At 42.0% G+C, this 19,264-nt stretch overlaps 1 protein-coding gene across 4 annotated transcripts in view; it reads left to right on the top strand.

Moving 5' to 3' along the window:
- The window catches only part of dapk1 (death-associated protein kinase 1), a 55,624-nt gene that overhangs the window by 18,194 nt on the left and 18,166 nt on the right, over positions 1-19,264 (top strand). For all 4 annotated transcript variants that reach the window (XM_069522961.1, XM_069522958.1, XM_069522959.1 and 1 more), the window contains exons 4-13: positions 5,058-5,279; positions 8,004-8,142; positions 10,109-10,238; positions 11,386-11,434; positions 11,611-11,637; positions 14,394-14,546; positions 16,414-16,459; positions 16,619-16,708; positions 16,933-17,025; positions 18,877-18,996. In XM_069522961.1, the coding sequence (XP_069379062.1) occupies positions 5,058-5,279; positions 8,004-8,142; positions 10,109-10,238; positions 11,386-11,434; positions 11,611-11,637; positions 14,394-14,546; positions 16,414-16,459; positions 16,619-16,708; positions 16,933-17,025; positions 18,877-18,996 (1,069 nt within the window). The remainder of the gene's footprint in view (positions 1-5,057; positions 5,280-8,003; positions 8,143-10,108; positions 10,239-11,385; positions 11,435-11,610; positions 11,638-14,393; positions 14,547-16,413; positions 16,460-16,618; positions 16,709-16,932; positions 17,026-18,876; positions 18,997-19,264) is intronic.

Below are 19,264 nucleotides of genomic sequence, written 5' to 3'. Positions count from 1 at the left end.
GACAGCTCGCCAGTGTCCGGTGGTCAGTCTTCTTACTGAGTGGACACAAGACTCTGTTACATCACATCCCTGTTATTTAAAGCTGGACTGTTCATTGTTTGTTGTTCTATTCCTGCTCGTAAACTTTCTGCGTCAGCTTTGATTTCAGGGCAGCAACAGGACATTCAACTAGATAACTCATATGTTTTATTGAATGTATTCACTTTTACCTCTTGATTACAATCAGTTATCTAAATAGCTGCCAATGTCATGTTGCTTCACTAATAGAAATATTCGACTCAACATCGCATTAAATTCATTTAACAGCTGCCATTTGTCCAAAGCGACCTGTAGTCAGGTAATTAATTTAGTTTCTGCAGTGTGAAGAGCTGGTTCAAGCATAAGTTCTGTAGAGTTCCGACTTCATCTAGACCTGCTGGATCCTGATTGGTTCTTATCCGTCACGACTCGACTTCCAGCGGTGAAGGCAAAAACGTTAACATACGATAACGTTAATGTTGATAACATTTACTCTCTGTAACAATTCCACTTGTAGTCGGTCCAAATAAAGAAATCCCTGCTCTTACTTTTGTTGTATTTTCTGTAGCTAAGCAACCGACTGCAGAGTGAACACTTTGCTTCCTGTTTACACCGGAACGCACACGACCTCGTACGTGCGTAGATGGTCACATGATATGTGTTTTCCTGTGTTTTCGTTTGGACAGAGATCTGACATCTGGTGTGGATGCCTCAATGGCTGTTTGTATGTACATTGATGGAGAGCAGCAGTATTAGTTACTTAGCTCTTTTATGTTTTATATATATATATATATATATATATATATATATATATATATATATTCCATCTGTTAACCTCTGCAGTATCTCTCCACCAACACTCTCCTGCCAGCGGTGTTAAGTAATGCGAGGCCCTGCAAGACATTGTCACACACCCATGCAGCTCTGAAACAAACAAACCTCTCCTCTCCTTTTGCAACCTGCCTCTTTTCCCACCATCCCCTCCCCTCCAGTTGCTTTAGAGAAACAAGTAGGCCAAAAGTGGGAAGCTTGTCTGTGTTTCAAGCACAACAAAGGGAGCTGAGCAATTTGATCCCGCAGACTATCTGGGGTTTTGCGCTGCACAGGGTTGAGACGGAGCTCTGCTCTTGAAAAACAGCCTCACTGCTGTTTTTCTGTCAGTGATTCCCAGGAATGTTTTTTTTCTTGTCTGCCTGCACATTATTTCTGCCCCCATCTTTGCACTTATTCAGCAGCAATCGTGCAAGTTGGTGCTCTCCCTGTAGATCCCTTCGAGGATGAGAGGGGATTTCCATCCAGCTTACATAAGGGCTTTGACAAACAGGTCCCACCACATAAACTCTTGTTTAGTTCCCTCTTAGATTTTAGAAAGAAAAACTCTACCTCGCTAAGGGAAGAGAGCTCAGTTGAACCGCTTCACTTTTTTTCCTTATTTGTGTGTGTGTGAGTGCAGCTGGTGTTGTTAACGGAGGGAAGGTTTACTTTCCCCTCTTTTTATGTGCATGCAGCTTTAGAAATAACAGAAATGTAGAGTTTGAGTTACAGGCTAGCCGCAGATTTTCCCTCATGCACCTTTTAACTGTTATTGTTTCCATCCTGAAATATGATGATAGTGATTAGAAACATTTCCATGTTTTAAGTTTTGTTTTTAAAGATATTTTTCACCACGTCTTTCTGTTTTCTCTCTCTCGACTACAATTGTGGACTAATGCTCCTTTACCACATCGCAGCATTTATGAACTAATTTTCTGCAGCTGTAATTACATGAACTTGCTGAGCTGCTCATTTTGACGCCCTAATTTGCAGTTTGGCCTATATTTCAATATTCAACATCTTTGGTTTAATCACCGCATATAGCTGTGTTTGAGCCGCTCTTGTCTGAACACTTGCTCTGCACATTAGTGCCGTTATGAACTGTCAAATCCTCATTACTCATCGGTCTCTCTGTGTAACGTCACACCATCACAGAGTCATCTTTCAGCCCTGTCTCAGAAGATACAAGTGTGTACAGCAGCCTCGCTCCTGGACTGATTCTTGGTGGTTGCGGAGGGAAAAGAACGAAAATGTCTTGGATTTCTTCACCTCCATTTATTAGTTTGAAGCCTCCCCACCACGCCCCTGGTTTTTTAACTGTAAGATAATTACTGTTGTTATACTTGTAAACACAGCGCTTTGCAAAGACTGGATCTGCCCTCAGCTTGTGTGTTTTTACAGCTTCTCTCGTGGAGCAATCCTCCAGAGTCAGTGTTACTGTTACTGCCGGTCTTTGACTCGGATTGCTCAACTTGACACGTTGGGACGGAGATAAACTAACGGTGAGGTTGATGACCAGATGATCGTGAGTGCAATCGCTCACATAGTTGCTGTGTGTTACGCACTACAGGGCACACCACAGAATACCAGCCCACACCCCACCAGCCCACACCCCTACATACGTGCTGCATCAACTTGACAAGTAAGAGTGGCACAGGATGTCTCCAAAACTGCACAGATGGTGAACAGTCAAGAACAGGAAATCGGTTGTGTTTTCCTTTTTTTTTTTGTCTTTCTCAAAGAAGAAAAGTGTTTTCACACCAAATCCCACGGCTTCACAGAATACTCTTTTCCTCTGCGCGAAGTTTCAGCAGCGGAAAGTTTGACGGCACGAGGACAAGTAAAAGGATGTTCTCGTGGCTGTGTGCCTTTGCTGCTTTTCCAGCCTACTTTGTCTAGTCATCCAAAAGGGGCAAATAAGGAGAAAGCCTTTTCTGAACGTATAGAAGAAATCGTTATTCGTGCACATTCCTCTCGCCCTAAATGTCGAAACGTGACCTTTACAGCTGCACAGTTGTACAGGGATCATTCTTTTGAGGTTTGACAGCTACCAAAGATCAGGTGTCTGCTTTTTGTGGTTTCACACCTCGAGGCGTATGTGTGAAACGTGTTGAGTTATTTGAATGCTGATTGCGTTGGCCTTTATCTATGTATATTCTTTTGACGTATATTATCTTACTCCTTCGTACTGTCAATGTCTCTGGAAGAAACTGATCATGTTCTGATGTTTGTCCCTTCTGCCTACATGGCGGAGCCCTGACTGATGTGTGTGGACTGGGGGGGGGGTGTGGAAGTGTGATTAGCATGAGAAAGCCCTGCTCTCTTGTCCTCGTCACATTGTCTGCTTTGTGTCTCGGGCTCCGTTGCAGGACAAGTCACATCCTTAAAGAGACATCATTCCCCTGAGTCAGGCTGTAGTTCAGCTTGTCAGGAAACACTTATCAACAGCCAAAAAACCTTATTTACTTTAGGATGAACAAAAAACAGTTTGTCATTGGTGACATCATTAGGGAATGTCCCTCACAGAAAGCTGTAAAATCCAAGTGACATGAACTCCAGAAGTTTGTCTTTCACATAGAAAGAACATGTTGTAGAGCAGCAGGAGGCCGGTCACTTACAGCTCTCTAATCTCTTGTCAAGTTGACTTCTTCGGCAGTTCCTGTTTTTAAAACTGAGATATGAGGATTCTTCCAGTTTCACTTATGTCGTGTGTCAGGAATATTATCAACACAGCGACTAATTTGCTATGAATTTTCTGGAGATGTTCCTGATGTGTTCTTACGGCTCAAGGGGCAGAAATCAAATCAAAAATAACTTTATATATTTAAGTTAGTTGATAATATTTTATGGCATATTGACGACAGGAGTTGTATTCTCAGCTGAAAGAGGAAGGAGACAACAGAATCAAGTGTTACCTTGCTCAGGTAAAACCACAAGCTCCGTTTCACAAATAATTTAATTCAGTGGGATTCACTGTGACCAATGCATTCAGTCATGGAGGTGAAGAAGATCTGCACCGTGCCTTTTCGTAATTTCACTTTGGTAAACTGATAAGAGGCACCATTGACCCACTGCAGAGTCTAAAATCCCATTGCCTGTGTTGTTTCCGTCCATTTTAAATTCTGCACGATCCACCAAACCTCCAGCACCAACTCATTTGCAGGGTTGTTAAACATTGAGTTTCTCTTTATTGAAATGTGCTATGTTAATACAAATTGCCATCTGCCTTGTTAATGAAACAGGCCCAAGTGTGCCACCATGTTCTGGCTTTTTCTTTGTGTGTTTTGTAAACTTTTTTTTAAAACTAAGTTGAAATGTGGTTTTCCCCTAGAGAATGTTGAGTTGACCTCAGACACCACTGATCGGTCCGTGTGAGACGCTGCAGTCACGGGTCAGAACAGGGTCACTGATACTTCCTGCGGGGAGTTTGCTGTTGCCTCCTTTATTTCCCCCTGTAAAGCTCCTCTACAGCTGGCAGCCTCATAGTCTGGATCCTATATTTACTCATCAAATATTGGGAGACACGTATATAGCTGAATTACTAAACTGCTTCCGGACAACCGTGTGTCTGAGGACTGTGGGAGTCGCATGACAACACAGACTCTTTATCATGGCCTCGTTTTTTGGCCAGATAGCTTCCTCGTCTCTGCTGAAAATCTGTCCCGGAAAATAAAAAATGAGACAGAATGTGGCTCTTGCTCTTCTTTCGCTCACCCGCTACCCCCTTGTTCTCTCCGGTTGTTCGGTACACTAAGTGCTTAGTGAGTGCCACGGCCATGAGGAGGTACAACTGGCGGAGGCGTCAACAGCCCTCAGCCAAGTGTCCTTGCTTCCCCCAAGTGGTTTTTCACTGGCAGCGAGTGACAGTCGAGTCCGGGCGGATGGCAGCAACAACGCTGCACGGCAACATGATGGTGGAATTTCCACAACAGCTCCTGTGATATTGACACAATTTCTGTCAAGCAATAATGCAACACAAGCTCATGACACTAGGTTTACTTGGAAATTGCTTAAATTGGCTGAAAACTAGTTGGTTAATTTTCTTAAAACTGATGCTGAAGGTGAAGTGTGTTGTTGTGGATGCAGAGTGGCTCCACCGGAGATCGAGTAACAGCCTTACTCTGTCCGAAGCTTGCATTGATTCAATAAATGATCCTTGATTATTATTCAGTGTTAGAAGGAAGTAAACCGTTCCCTACCATCTCTTTGTCTTCTCCTCTCCCTAGTGGTCAGTTTGCTGTGGTCAGAAGATGTCGGCACAGGAATACAGGCGTGGAGTACGCCGCCAAATTCATCAAGAAGCGGCGCAGCAAATCAAGTCGACGGGGGGTGACGAGGGAGGATATTGAGCGCGAGGTGAACATCCTGAAGGAGATCCAGCACCCGAACATCATCACGCTGCACGAGGTCTTTGAAAACAAGGCAGAGGTCATCCTCATCCTGGAGCTGTGAGTGGTTTTCTCTTCTCCTCCCCCCTCTGTTCTCGGCACAGCCGGCAAATTAAGATTTTTATTTCTGCTCCACAATTAGAAGTGCAATTATTATGATATATTCAATAAAGGCATCAGCTTAAAACATTAAAAATAAGAAAAAGTAAATCATTCTAAATATTGTGGTCTTGAAAGTAGCATCTCTGTAGCATGTTAAAGAAACACTTTAATTAAAGGGAAACTCTTGAGATAAGCTCTGAAACAGGATTAAAACATTTAAGTACAGAAAACAGTCCAAATTGTTATTCACACGCTGAACCACTGGACTGGTTTGGTGTTTGTCATTTCTTCCTTTCAGTTCTATCGTTTGTGATCATTTGTCAGGAATGTTGTCAGACAGCTGCAGCGCTCCGCAGTCATTACCGCTGGCTGTAAGCTGACCCTGTAATTGATGTGTACTGTATTCTGCTTTTATGCTTGTTTGTTCTGAATAAGTGTGCCAGCTGAATACTTGTAATGTAAACACGGATGATCTCACTGTGTTTGTAGTTCTTTTAAAACTGGTGGAAAAAAAAAAAAAAAAGAGTGTCCTGTTGCACAACATCTTTTAACGGGATAAGATCATAAGATCAGTCTGTCCTGAACACACGTTGCTATGACGACCATCTGAACAATTTCAAGAGTTATTTCAATTTCAAACATCAAACACAAATAACTGATGGATATAGACGAAGGAGAGTTTGACGCCCTCTCAACACTGATGTGGATTTATTTTACAAAGCAAACTTTTTGAGTTTGGGCCTCTCGTCGATATGCAAACCATGTTTTAAGTCACCAACAGTGCAGATGATCTTATTTCTATGTGCACATGTAAAAACCAGTTCCTCTACATTTGGTTTGCACGTCTAGTTCTTAGATCCCCATTGTTCTTCTCTGGTATTTGGCGTTCGAAGTCTTTTATGTGTTCTTTTATTTGTTTGATGGAGATTTTTTGTAAAACAAAGTTTGCAGAGTGGAAAATGTGCCGTTGAAGAGATATCTGCAGTCGTGTAGATGAGGCCTTTAGTCCCACGAGCTGAAGCAGAAGCAGGGATTGGTCAGTGCAGCTCTGAGCAGGTTAAAACCACAACCTACATGTGGCTGGTCAAAATGTTTGGCTTCATGTTGTGTTCCTTTTGTCCTCCACGTCCTCTCCTCCCCCTGCTGCACTCTGGGTAAATACAAGCGTGACAGCGACTGCCCTTTGACCTCAAGCACAGACGGACGTGTGAGGAAAGACGCAGAGGCGACACGTTTGTGCAGAAACCTTCTTTCCAGTCTTGTGTATTTGTGTTTACGCCCTGTTAACCCACTGAAGCAGATGACGAAATAGACGTCTCCGATATAGAGAGCGAGTGTGGGGGAGGAGGGGGTGGAGGACTCAGCTGTGCAGCTGGTCGGGTGTTTTCCTCCCTGAAGGGCGGAGTTGTGTGTGTGTGCGTGTGTGTGTGTGGTGTCTGTGGTATATTTATAATTCACATGACCTCAGCCTACACTTTGTTTGTAGGTTGAGGTTTGAAGACCCATTTATTATCATCAGCAGCTGAAAAAAAAAAGCCTACACCCTTTACCTGATTCTTCTTCACCATCAATATTAAAAACACCCTCTTTCAATGTTCCTGGACTCTTGGATCTGCCCCTTTGTCCAGATCTGCACCAAAAATGTGATGGATTGGTTCTTGGTCCATGGATCTTCCCTCCAGACAGTTTCATCTAAATCTGTTCCCCCGAGTGTTTGAGTGATTCTTCTCCACAAACAAACAGGGGCCAAAATAATCTCCTTGTTGGAGGTAAAAAAATATAAGAAAGATAAATTATGACAATGTTTGAATAAGCATAAATTGTAATATACAGAATACAATTGAAAGTAGTGATTAACCTAATTCATTCATTCATTCAAGTGGCTCTTACTGTGAACATTATATATATCGTACGACAAACATGTTTGTATGTTTGAGTGAGCGCTCAGTCTGGATAATCACGTCTGTAATTACAGTTATCTGTGCTCGTCCTCTGTCTCTCTGCTTTGTTAAACAATACAAGATCATAAACCGAGCATGTTTGGGTTTTGCTCGATATAAAATAATGATTACTTGCAGCCCAAACATGTCTTGGACAATATTTTAAATGTTTTGTGTTGAATTTAATTTGATGAATGTGTTAAAGTTCCCTGTGATTCAACAAATGATCACAGTTCTCAATATTTTTGCCTCTGTCCTGTTTGATTCTGTAAAAATGACATAGGATGAAACATGATTTTCACCAGTTTCCCAAAGAAAAGTTAATGGATCTTGATGAAAACCACAGATCCAGAGGACTGATATTTCTGAGTGTGTGAAATTTAGTGCAGCTTGGTTTAATCTATGGGGACAGTTCGGCCTTGGTGGAGGAATGAGCTCTACTGTGTCGAACAAACTTCTCCTTTTCCCCATCGCTCACCCATTGCTCTTATTATTGAAACACAGTTTGAATCATTCTATTGTGAACGGTGCTGGTTTAAATGTGCTCAGGATGTGTAAATTGGTCGGGCTCTAATGCACCAGGATGATTAGATTACATCAGATCAGCTCTGTTAAGCTGGGATTTGTAGCTGGCTCTGATCTGAGAGATCTCACACTTTAATTCTCTCTCTCTCTCTCTCTCTCTCTCTCTCTCTCTCTCTCTCTCTCTCTCTCTCTCTCTCTCTCTCTCTCTCTCGTCCAGCGTGGCGGGCGGTGAGCTGTTTGACTTTCTTGCAGAGAAGGAGTCGCTGAGCGAGGAAGAAGCCACTCAGTTCCTCAAGCAGATCCTGGAAGGAGTCCTCTATCTGCACTCCAAGCAAATCGCTCACTTTGACCTTAAGGTACAGCAGCAAGCGCCGTCGCCTCCGTCTGATGTCTGATCCTCTCGGCTGGTCATGTGCTCAGCAGGAGAAACAGGATAATGTCGATTTCTGCATTTCAAAAGACCATTCTGTGCCATAAACATATAAGCTGTGTGCTGGGCCTGTTCCGCACACTCATGCTCAGCAAATAAAACCAAATACAGAACTTGAACACAGAGAGCAAAAATATTTTTTAACATAAAATAAAAACAGAAATGCACATTTTTTTTCTGCAATCTTTATTGTGTTTTCATATCTACTGATTTTAATATGTTGGAACGACTCATTTTTGGAATATTTCCCTGTAAGAGAGTTTGTTTCCTAAACTCGTGACGGAAAAAGAGTTTAGGGTCGTAATGTTCTCACTGCAGAGCACGTGGATCACATGGGTCCAGTCCATTACACTGAATCGAGTTATTTTTTAAACCTTGTTGTGAGTTTTTTTTTTCTTAAATCTCAATCGATATCATTGATCAGTTGTCCACTTACAGCTGTATATATGTGGCGTCTACAGTCCAGACAGACTCCACTCACGGAACAAACCGTCCATCACAGTTGAGGACATTTTCCAGTGAGCTACTTCTGAGCAGTGTCAGTTATTCTCTGTCTGACAGCGGTTCAGGTTAAGACTTTATTTTCTGCAGTACGACTTTATTTATTTTTTTTATTATTAACCCATTTTCACCTGTTGTATTGTGTTTGACACCATCTAGAAGTTTTAGCTGCAGGCTTTTCTGTGGATATTGAGCAACTTTGACCTCCTGTCTTTGGACGTTGAGGGTCAGAAATAACAGCAGCCCAGATGGGGTTTTTTCTGACCATTTTAAAAAGCAGTCACACACTTGAACGTCACCTCGCTGCCAGGAGAGGTCAGTTCTGTTAAAATGGATTTCTAGCAGAGTCTGATCAATTCTGCAGAGACAGTAATATTGCCAGTCAGTGTATTTAATATGCTCAACAGCTCGATATGTTGGGCTGGGCAGACTAATGATGTCTGACTCCTCGACAGTCATCACATATGGTATTTGTATCTAAAGGACCAAAGTTATTTTAAGTCTGCTGTTATTTTATATGTTATATTTTATTTTATTATCTAGGAAAGACTCATTATCAGCCAACCGATAAATCTGTTAGGCTTTTTAAATAATGTCTTAGTCTTTGTGATTTCCCCCCCAAATTTCCTAGATGGATCTGTGGACATTTTTATTTAAAGTAAAATGATCATACTGCTCCACTGAAATTCCCCAACATTCAGATGATGCAGAGATCAGATGAGATAATTCAGAAACATGTCGGTGAATTAAACCAACAAGCTGAGCTGGAGTCCACCTCCTGTTCCTTCCCAGACTAAATCCTCAGGCTCGGCTCAAGGTCCAGCTGAATGGACGAGGTCTGGAAGGAAAGAGGTTTCGTCTGAAAGAGGCTTTGTGTCCGTAGGAATGTCCGGCTCCTCTTGTCTCTGCTTGAAGCTCATCTCTGCCGTTCTTTCCTTTCTCCCACTTCCTCGAGATGTTTTGCATGAGATTTCCATGACTGTAGAGCCTCCTTCCTGACAGACGGTTCCTGGTTTTGTGTCTGACTCTCGCACTCTTGTTTCCACTGCAGCCGTGGAATGTAAACTTAAACTTGCATTCATTTAAAAGTACTCGTAGTTTAATTGAATTTGATCTTTTCATGCAACTATATCTAGTTATGTGTATTTTTGTACTCCGCTTCAGATAGTTGACAGTTTTTTTTATATCTATCTTTATTTAATGATATTGTTTCTTGTATATTATACTGATAAGGTTGCCTTTAAATCCAGCCCATATTAAACATTTGATTTCTTAAAGCATCGTAACTTTTTCGCATTGAATTCAAAACACACATAACCACTTTAAAACAAAGAGAGATCGTCACTTCTCCTCCGTCCTCCCTGTCTCACTCTCTTTTCCTGTGTTTGCAGCCGGAGAACATCATGCTGCTGAACCGCTCAGTGCCTCACCCGCGCATCAAAATCATTGACTTCGGTCTGGCCCACAAGATCGACTTTGGCAATGATTTTAAAAACATCTTTGGAACTCCTGAATTTGTAGGTCAGTGCATGGTGTTAAAAGCTCATTTGTCTGGGATCTAGTTTGATATTTGTAAATACTGTACGTAAGTATGTGTAAATATATTTTCTCTCTCACACTCACACACACACACAAAAATCACTCGCAGCACCTCCCTGTTTCTCTGGCTTTATCCCAAAGGTTGCATATTGTGAGAGCAGGTGCCAACTGTACCATAGGGACTAAGTGAGAGAGACTCGATAATAGACTTTGATTATCAGAACTGTTCCTTCCTGCCAACACACACACACACACACACACACACACACACACACACACACTCTGCCCCATCTCACCCCCTTAGCCTGGGGTGCCTGCCAACACTCCCAGTCTCCCCATGCCGGATTTCACCACCAGCACCATCCAGGCCAAAAACCCGTTCCCAGTTCAGCAGAGTGGCAACAGTCAAATGATCTAAATAAAGTCACAAGTGTTGGATTGCTCATGCTGGAAATCAGGCCTTTCAGCCCGTGAATTCATTAAGTACAAAAACAGATTGCATCGTTATTCCATTGCAAATATAGATTTCCAGTCTCTTGCGTCTGTCGAAGATTGTTTTTTAGGTTTAGTCAAAGTTAAATGAAATTTATGAAATGTGTAAATCATTCCCCTTCTCAATTTTGTAAATGATTATCGCCTAGATAAACATAAGATAATGACTAATATTACCATTTATAATCATATTAATAATAATAATAATAATGATGATGATGATGATGATAATAACAACAACAAACGGAATATCAAATTCCATCAGTTTCAACACAAAACTTTCTTTCTCGCTGAATTTCCGTTTCATCTCAACCCTGGCGTTTAAAGTGGATTAGAAAGAACTGCATCATACTGTTCACCTTATAATTTAATTATTCACACATCAGAAGAGCTGTGAAAAGAGGAAGAGAAATGATCACAGTTCTTGTAGGTGTTATTTACATTTTATTATAAGACAGTGAACCCAGCTGAATGTTATGACTCTCTCAGATCCAACTCATCAGGATGGACGAGGGGGCTCAAGGAAGAAAAAGTTAATTATTAAGGGGAAAATTACTCACAGAACATAATGAAGGTAAAGTTAGTGTGATGTGTTGTTGACCTGAATATTAATATCCTGCTTTGTTTTGTCTTGCAGCACCAGAGGTAGTCAACTATGAACCTTTGGGCCTGGAGGCAGACATGTGGTGAGTGAATAATAACTCAGTCTGCTCCACAGCGATCATCATGCACATGTGCTGTTTGAAATTATTCCCGTTTGTGAGGAACATCAGCTGTTTTGCATGATGCTCCACACATGACTGTTTACCGATGAACTATTAAATGCTAAAATTCTCTCCTCTTTTTCTCCTGCTCTCCTCAGGAGCGTTGGCGTGATAACCTACATCCTGTAAGTATCCCACCCGGGACGATGTATGACTTTGTAAAAAGTTAAATATGCATAAATCAGAAACCTGCACCACCCTCACGTTCACAGTTTCTCACAAACCCCAGGTCGTCCCTCACTAAACACGAGGGCATGAGAATGTTTAGTCAGATGTGAAGAGGTTAATGAGGTCTCTTTGACCTCAAGCACAAACATTAGTGAAGCACACATGGTTGTGAATAATGTATAAGCCTGTAGCAGGAAGCATTGTGCAAATGAAACTGTTTTTATGTGATATTCAGTAAAAACAATTCTATATTTCTATATTTTCACTGAGATTTAAATCCTCACACATCCAACCCATGCTGCAGAAATGTAACTCCCCCCCCCTGTATCTAAAAAACAGAAAGAAATGTAAATTAACGGCTGTGCCTCATGCTAACATATAAGCACACATAATCATGAAGCTGTAAATGGCATATTTGTAATCCTGATTAAAGCAGGATTATTGTCGTCTTTATGTTTTTTAAATCTGACTTTAGCCAGTTTTTTTCAAATTTTCAAAATAAACACAAAGAAGTTTCCAGATGTTTTTAAAATCAAACGCTGAAATTAAAAAAAAAAAAAAAGCAGCGTTAAGGCTGCGAGAGGCCGATTTACGAGATCTGGATCTTGCGACATGATGACTTTCAGTAGAGCACGAACCTCCACCAAGGCCCAAACCAGTTCCCTCAAATCAAATCAAACTGTCCCAGTTACACACACTCGTAGATTTTAGCTGCCAGACGTGCCTGATTGTTTTTATCAAGATCCATTAATTGAAAACAGTGAAGACTGCACGAACGTCAGAACAGGTTAGTTCAACAGCAGAAGTTGGCGCCCTCGCCGACCCACCGATCAACCGTTGTTCTCTCCTCCTCATTTCCAACCAGGTTACACGGCTTTCAGTGCTCCCACACACCTTCATCCTTCAGAGAGACACCGACGCAGAGCCCCGCACCAAACATGTGCACTGAACTGTACATTAGCTGCATTTGCCCACACACACACACATGTGGAGATGTTCGTGACTTCGTTAAAAGCAAAGTAAATAAAGTGTGGGTGCTGTTAAAACGATGCATCATTTAACTTCTACACGTCCATGCTCACATACGTCCCGTACAAATACACTGGATCATTGTTCATGCTGTCCGCCCGCGCAGATGTCACTGCTCTGCCTGGCGAGGCAGGAAATAGATTGTTCGCTGCCTGTTATCACAGCAAGAGCAACAGCGAAGATGATGCGACTCCTCATCTCCTGTTGTTAAAAAAAACAAAGCAAAAATATTTCAATTAACATTTTTTTTGGGAGGATCTCCAAACTCGTACTGAGAGTGTTCTGCTCGACTCGGTTGCCCCAAGGTGATAAAAACTCCATTAGGCGAGACATACAATTATTCGCTCTTATTAAAGACCTGAAATTATTTGGTTAAATGCTGTGAATTAGCTTGAGGCGATGCAACTTTCTGCTCTGCTGGAGCACTAATTTTGCTTTGAGGTTGTTAAGATGAGTGTAATAACATTAAAAATGTGCACTCTGCATCTCCAACTCCCATATCGAATGCATTTTTGGGAAAACAGTTGATAAAATGTTCCCTCAGATCAGATTCTTGCTGCTTTTACTGCCCGGTCCTGTAAAAAATGGCTTTAATTACTTTGTTGTGAGCAGCTGCAGCTTATACAGTGAATTCACTTGCATTTCCTCTCAGCTTGAGCTCGACTTGCACCACCTCCGTGTTTGTCCGAGCCGCCGTGGTAATTAGTGGCTGTTGCTGCTGGAGAGGGGAAGTCCAGGGTTTGGCACGGACCCGTGTTTTGGTTTAACTGCCGGAGCTCCAGGAAGCTGGGACCTCATCACTATGCATGACCGATCCGCCCCTGTGTGTGCAAAGAGACATATCCTGCTCATGTTCATGATTTTAATTTATCATCGGTGGAAAGATTGGTTTTAGGTTCTGTCTCTTTAAAATGTTGACCTCCGCTCTGGCTTTACCTGTTTTGTTTTGTATTTTTGGAACGTGCCACACAAACCACTAGACGTGCCCTTATGCAAATGTGGGAAGTGTTGTGTACTGAGCTCCCTCTTCTGTGGACCTTGGACTTTATTGTGCAGATATTTACATACACAAAACACCTCACAACACACCAGAGGACAGGAGAACTGCAGAAGCATCATGTCTCTTTACTTTCCCCTCCCTGCATCTTCTGAATTTGATGTGCACACGCTAACTCTCACACGCACTCCTACCAAACTCCTCACATATTCACCGGAGCTGAGAGTCGTCCAGCTGGCTTTCCTGTGAGTGTTTGACTAACAAACACCAAATACTTCAGCCTGATAGCGACGCTTGACTAATGAGTCACCATTAGTTGCTACGCAGCTCTGTAATCACATTACCCACATCCACAAGCAGCAAGGTTTTAGTTTTGGTTTTTGGAGGAACAAAGCTAATCAGCGGTGGGAGAGTAAGTGTCTGAATTGAAATCTAATATATTCCTTTTTCCGTTTGATTACGAGAGCCAAGTTAGATGATGAGAGGAAGTCACTGATGTATAAGTAGAAAACATCAGAGTCTCTGAAGCATAAATAAAGAGCTGAACACGTCTGCTCATACATGAGGGGCGTTATAATCTCAAAGCAAATTATAATCCTGATTTTTAGATGTGATTGAGTAACCAATTATAAATGACTACTGACCATTTTTAACCTCATTGTTCTCATTATTGTTCATCACGTGCAGTTTGAGCGGCGCGTCTCCTTTCCTGGGTGACAACAAGCAGGAGACGCTGGCCAACGTGTCGGCCGTCGACTACACTTTCGAGGAGGAGTTCTTCAGCAACACCAGCGCCCTGGCCAAAGAGTTCATAGCAAAGCTCCTCGTCAAAGATCCCAAGTGAGTATAATATGATGATGTGTCCTTTAAATGGTTTACGAGGCAAATGTCCACCAAGGATGCAGATATTAATGGTTTCTGTATTTTTTGACAGCCCAGGTCTATTTAAATTCATATTTCGTCCGGGACTGTGTCATTGAGGCTCTTTGAAAACACAGCAGCCAGTTTTTTTCAATAACTAAGATTCAAAAGCAATGATTCATCTGAAATAAAAAGTCCAGTCTCATCCCTAGTTCTCCATTTGCTCTATAATAATGTAATTTAAACAGCTCGATAATGAATGCGTGCTCTTCAGTCGCTGCCTTTTTGAAAAAATTAATTTACCAGAAAATTGAAAACCGTCTCTGCAGGTTTTCCAAATAAAACCGTCTCTCGTCCACATTAAAGAATTAACATAACAAATAAAATAAATGTGAAAAATAAAATACAAAGTATTTAATTTAAAACTGAATGCCCTTTCATTACCGAGTTGCTGCGGCTCCACGTAAAGTCAGTTACTCACAGGTTATTGCTCCTGTTTCTTCAGGACGATGGAACGAGGTGAATAACGTGGGTGTGGAGATGATTTCAGGCTTAAAGAAGAAAAATAAAAGCAGCACAGGTTACTTTAAAAAGACTCTGCAAAAGAATAGGCCGACTTTACATACGTGTGGGGCTTTAAGAAATCCTCGACCGAGTGCTATGAAAGGGAACGAGAACTTTTACAATACAAACACACAAGGGGGGGAGGGGACACACACCGAAAAAACATTATTGTGATATTCTGCACCTGAAATGCAGAAACGCAGATTATCCTCAGTCAGACACGTGTATGTGGTAATAAAGAGACGCAGACGGGAGGAAGCGGCGTCTCCCACTGAACCACACCAGTTTCTGTGACGGTCACTTTGTGCTGCACCTACTGGAACGTTTTCAGAACGTCTTGTTGTTTTCATTGTTAGTTTACCGCAGGTGGGTTAAGGGATGTGGCGCCTGGACTTTCAACCACATCGGTTTCTATCTCGGCTTTTATTGAATGTCAGATGCTAATTATAGATTATAGACCTTCTACACACTGCTCAGTAGGTAATGTTAGATTAATATAATCTCTGTGTGAGTGCTGAGTTTATGTTTTTAAGACTGTTAAATGAATGCAACTTAGATAGTAGAGTACAAATTGTAACAGACGTGGTTCCCTGTTCACTTGAAAGTTTGTCTCACTACCTTATTTACTGTGATAAAGAGAAGAACAAAAACCTAGAAAAGGAAGTAACATGTTCTCGTTGAACTAATGTCAATGCAGCAGAAAATTACTAAAATAATCACTTTTTTTTTTTTACGTGGGAATTAGTTCAGAGCAAAAGTAATGAATCTGCTCAACATTTCATGCAAACAAGTTTACTAATAGAACTGTAATTTGGAGGAATCTTAAAAAAAAATGAGGAAAGTAATTCCAGCCTTCAATCGTAGAGGCTGGAACAAGTGAATGTTTTGATATAAAGAAGTGAACGGTCTGATTAATCTGTACATTACACAGAGTCCGTTGAATCTGATATTTCCTGCTGCTGCACTGGTCGGGGACTTGTTGTTGTTTCAGATACCAGTGATACAGTGAAACACAGGATCTCTGCCAGGATCCTGTTTTAGTAATAAAAACTTTTTACACCCGTCACACATGCATTTAATCTTTCTAGAGCCTCAGAACCTTTTAATACAAAGGTTGATTTACAACTACAACAATATAACAATGACCCTAATTTGATCCCATAGAGTCGTTGATCATTAAAATGCTGTGTCATATCAGAGAGCAATAAATGAGATGGTTAACTATCAACGGCTGGAAGTTTCTTAAGGCACAGTTTTTTATTTTTTAATTCTCTGTTTGCAGACGGAGAATGACGATTCAGGACAGTTTCCAGCACCCCTGGATCAAGGTAGCTCTCTATGAAGCTGACTGATGGTTTTTATTCAAAATATTTCATCGAATTTAAAAACTCTTTCCTTTTCCTCAATAAATTGATTCTCCACCATATTTATCTTAACAATGATATCTTATTATTGATTTATAAATTGTTGTGTTTGTGTGACATCAGCCAAAAGATACTCTGCAAGCCCTGAGCAGAAAGGAGTCGGCCGTCAACATGGAAAAGTTCAAGAAGTTTGCAGCTCGAAGAAAATGGAAAGTAAGTTCTCTGCGATACTGTTTCTGAATGTTTACAAACTTGTGGACCACGTTGCATCACCACATCCCCAAGACGCTGCGCTGTGACCGCTCACGATGAGTCCGAAAATGTCTTTACGTTTGCACCTGCCTGCCGTTTCAGAATCACTTCAACGTGACGTTACATCAACTTGTTCTGGGTCTTGATATATTCGTTCATGGATCGTCATTTGTTCTCTTTTCCAGCAATCCGTCCGACTTATCTCCTTATGCAACCGTCTGTCCCGCTCCTTCCTGTCCAGAAGCAACATGAGTGTGGCGCGCAGTGACGACACGCTGGTAAGACCTCACTGTCTTTTTTTTAATTTCATTTGACTGGACTCACATCACGCTTCGAACGCTTTGTGCTGTTCCCCGTGAATCTCTGTCATAAAAAAACCACCATATCTTGCATCGTTAAAAAAAGTAAAAGAAAGAATTCCTGGATCTGCCCCTTTGTCCAGATCTGCGCTAAAATGTCCTGGGTTCTTTCTTGGCCCTGGTCCCATCCCTCCACCAAGTTTCAAAGAAAATCCATTGAGTCAGATAATCAGACAGGGTTAGGGTTAGTTGCTGTTATCTCTTCGGTCCTATCTTTAATATAAATCCCAGTAAAAGTCATCGACAAGAGGCCGGCAGCTTAATGAGTTTCATTTTGCTTTTATTGAGGTGCATTAACTTATAGGACCTGAAGCTCTCGGTTACTGCTCTGGTATTTTCAGCTCGACAATCTCTCCGAGAATCTTGAGCTTCTATGTGTAATTGATCTGTTCCTCATTTCCTCCCAAGTGCCACAGGTCAGATGTTTGCAGAATTGTTGGAATTTCTGTGTGTGTGTGTGTGTGTGTGTAGCGTAAAAACCAGGCTGAGCTGGCAGGAATGTCCCTCCTAGGAAAGGAAAAGACTTCGTCTGAGTTTGTGCACAAACAGCGATACATGCGACAGCTTTCGTGTCATTCGTGTCTAAAAGTTGATAGCGGCGATGTCAACACTGCAGCGTCTGTCAGAGTCTTAATCATTTACGAAGCGTTGCCAGCAGGCCAAGGCCGGAGGCCTGTTCCCTCAAGGGATTACACATCAACTTCCTTGTGTCACAGGTGAACTGGCAGGTGCACGTAGACGTGTCAGAGGTGCTGCGCCTCCTGCAGTATGCAAACAGAGCTGCAGCTGTAACAGATGTTGACAAGTTCAGGCTTCTGAGTAGATCATGGTTTTATTGGCTGAGCAGGTTCAGGGTTAAGTGCTTTACGTAAAGACCTTACTCAGAGGTGGGTTTAGCTGCAGCTCCCCCTGTGTGAATGATCAACTAAGACATTGTTTGTGTTCAGACTCAGAGGGTGAGAGTCATTTGTGTTTGACGGTTTTTCAACAACATAAACTACCAAATTGATTGTCATGAAATTCCGTGGAGGGGTGGGGCATCAAATTAAATTGGCTCTGGATAATCTAGCAGATCCAGAATTTTTTTGTTTCGCATTCTTTATCATGAAGAAATAGGGCGTCAGCCTCGGTGGAGGTCTGTACTCACCGAGCGCTCTTCCAGTCTATAATATGGACAATTTGTCCAGGAGCAGTGATATGAGGTAACTCCTTTTCCATCCCGTGTCATAAAAAACGTTTTCGGAAGGTAACGATCCCAAACAGCTGTGATAACAGTGAGTCCCCGGCAATCGCACTCCTGCTCATACATATTTGTGTTGTGCTTGCTGCTCTCGGCGGTGGTTTTATTCATGGCTCCCCCCCAGCAGGGAGGTTATGTCGAGGAATGTAGCTGGAGTATCACGCTTGGCCGAACAAATGCCACATCAGCCTCGCCTCCTCTCCCCCCCCTCACCTCCCTGCGTTTCTCCCCCTTCGACTCTTTGTGCAGCGGACCATCACAGCCAATTTCTGCGGCTTCCAGCTGACTCTGGCTGAAGGTTATTGGGTCACATGTCAAAGAACGACCTTGATCTGTTTTTAAAACTAAAATGCTGATGTGAATGAAAGTTCTGCTGTTTTTCTGTTTAGTTTCTGTGAATCAAAGCCTGGGGAAAAGATGAAAGAGCGACTTAGGGGCCATGTGATAGAAAGAATTCACAGGATTAACGCTCACAGGATTAGATCATCCCATGAACATCAGAAGAGTAATTGTCGTTCCCACCTGTTTAGGACGAGGAGGACTCCTTCGTGATGAAGGCCATCATCCACGCTATAAACGACGACAACGTGCCTGGTCTGCAGCATCTGCTCGGCTCTTTGAACAGTTATGACGTCAACCAGCCCAACAAGGTGAATTAACACAGACACAACAGACCTTATTACAGCAGCCATTTTAACACACACCGTAGGTAAACACCTTGTTAGACTTTGCACACAAACAGAACTTTGATTATTATTCTTTCAACCCTTTTTTTTCATTGCAGTCTTTTGTTTTGAAAGTGTGAAATGCTTCCTGTCCAGTTGTTTGAATGTGTGTAGAGGAGCAGGAGAATAACAGCCGACGATCTCTAACTGTGTTTCATGTTTAAACTCAGGAACCGGTTCATAAAAACTTCAT

The sequence above is a fragment of the Paralichthys olivaceus genome, chromosome 4 (genome assembly GCF_024713975.1).
Source record: "Paralichthys olivaceus isolate ysfri-2021 chromosome 4, ASM2471397v2, whole genome shotgun sequence".
In the NCBI taxonomy this organism is placed as follows: Eukaryota; Metazoa; Chordata; class Actinopteri; order Pleuronectiformes; family Paralichthyidae; genus Paralichthys; species Paralichthys olivaceus.
The sequence above is the reverse complement of the archived record's forward strand: the minus strand, read 5'-3'. Positions and strand labels throughout refer to the sequence as shown.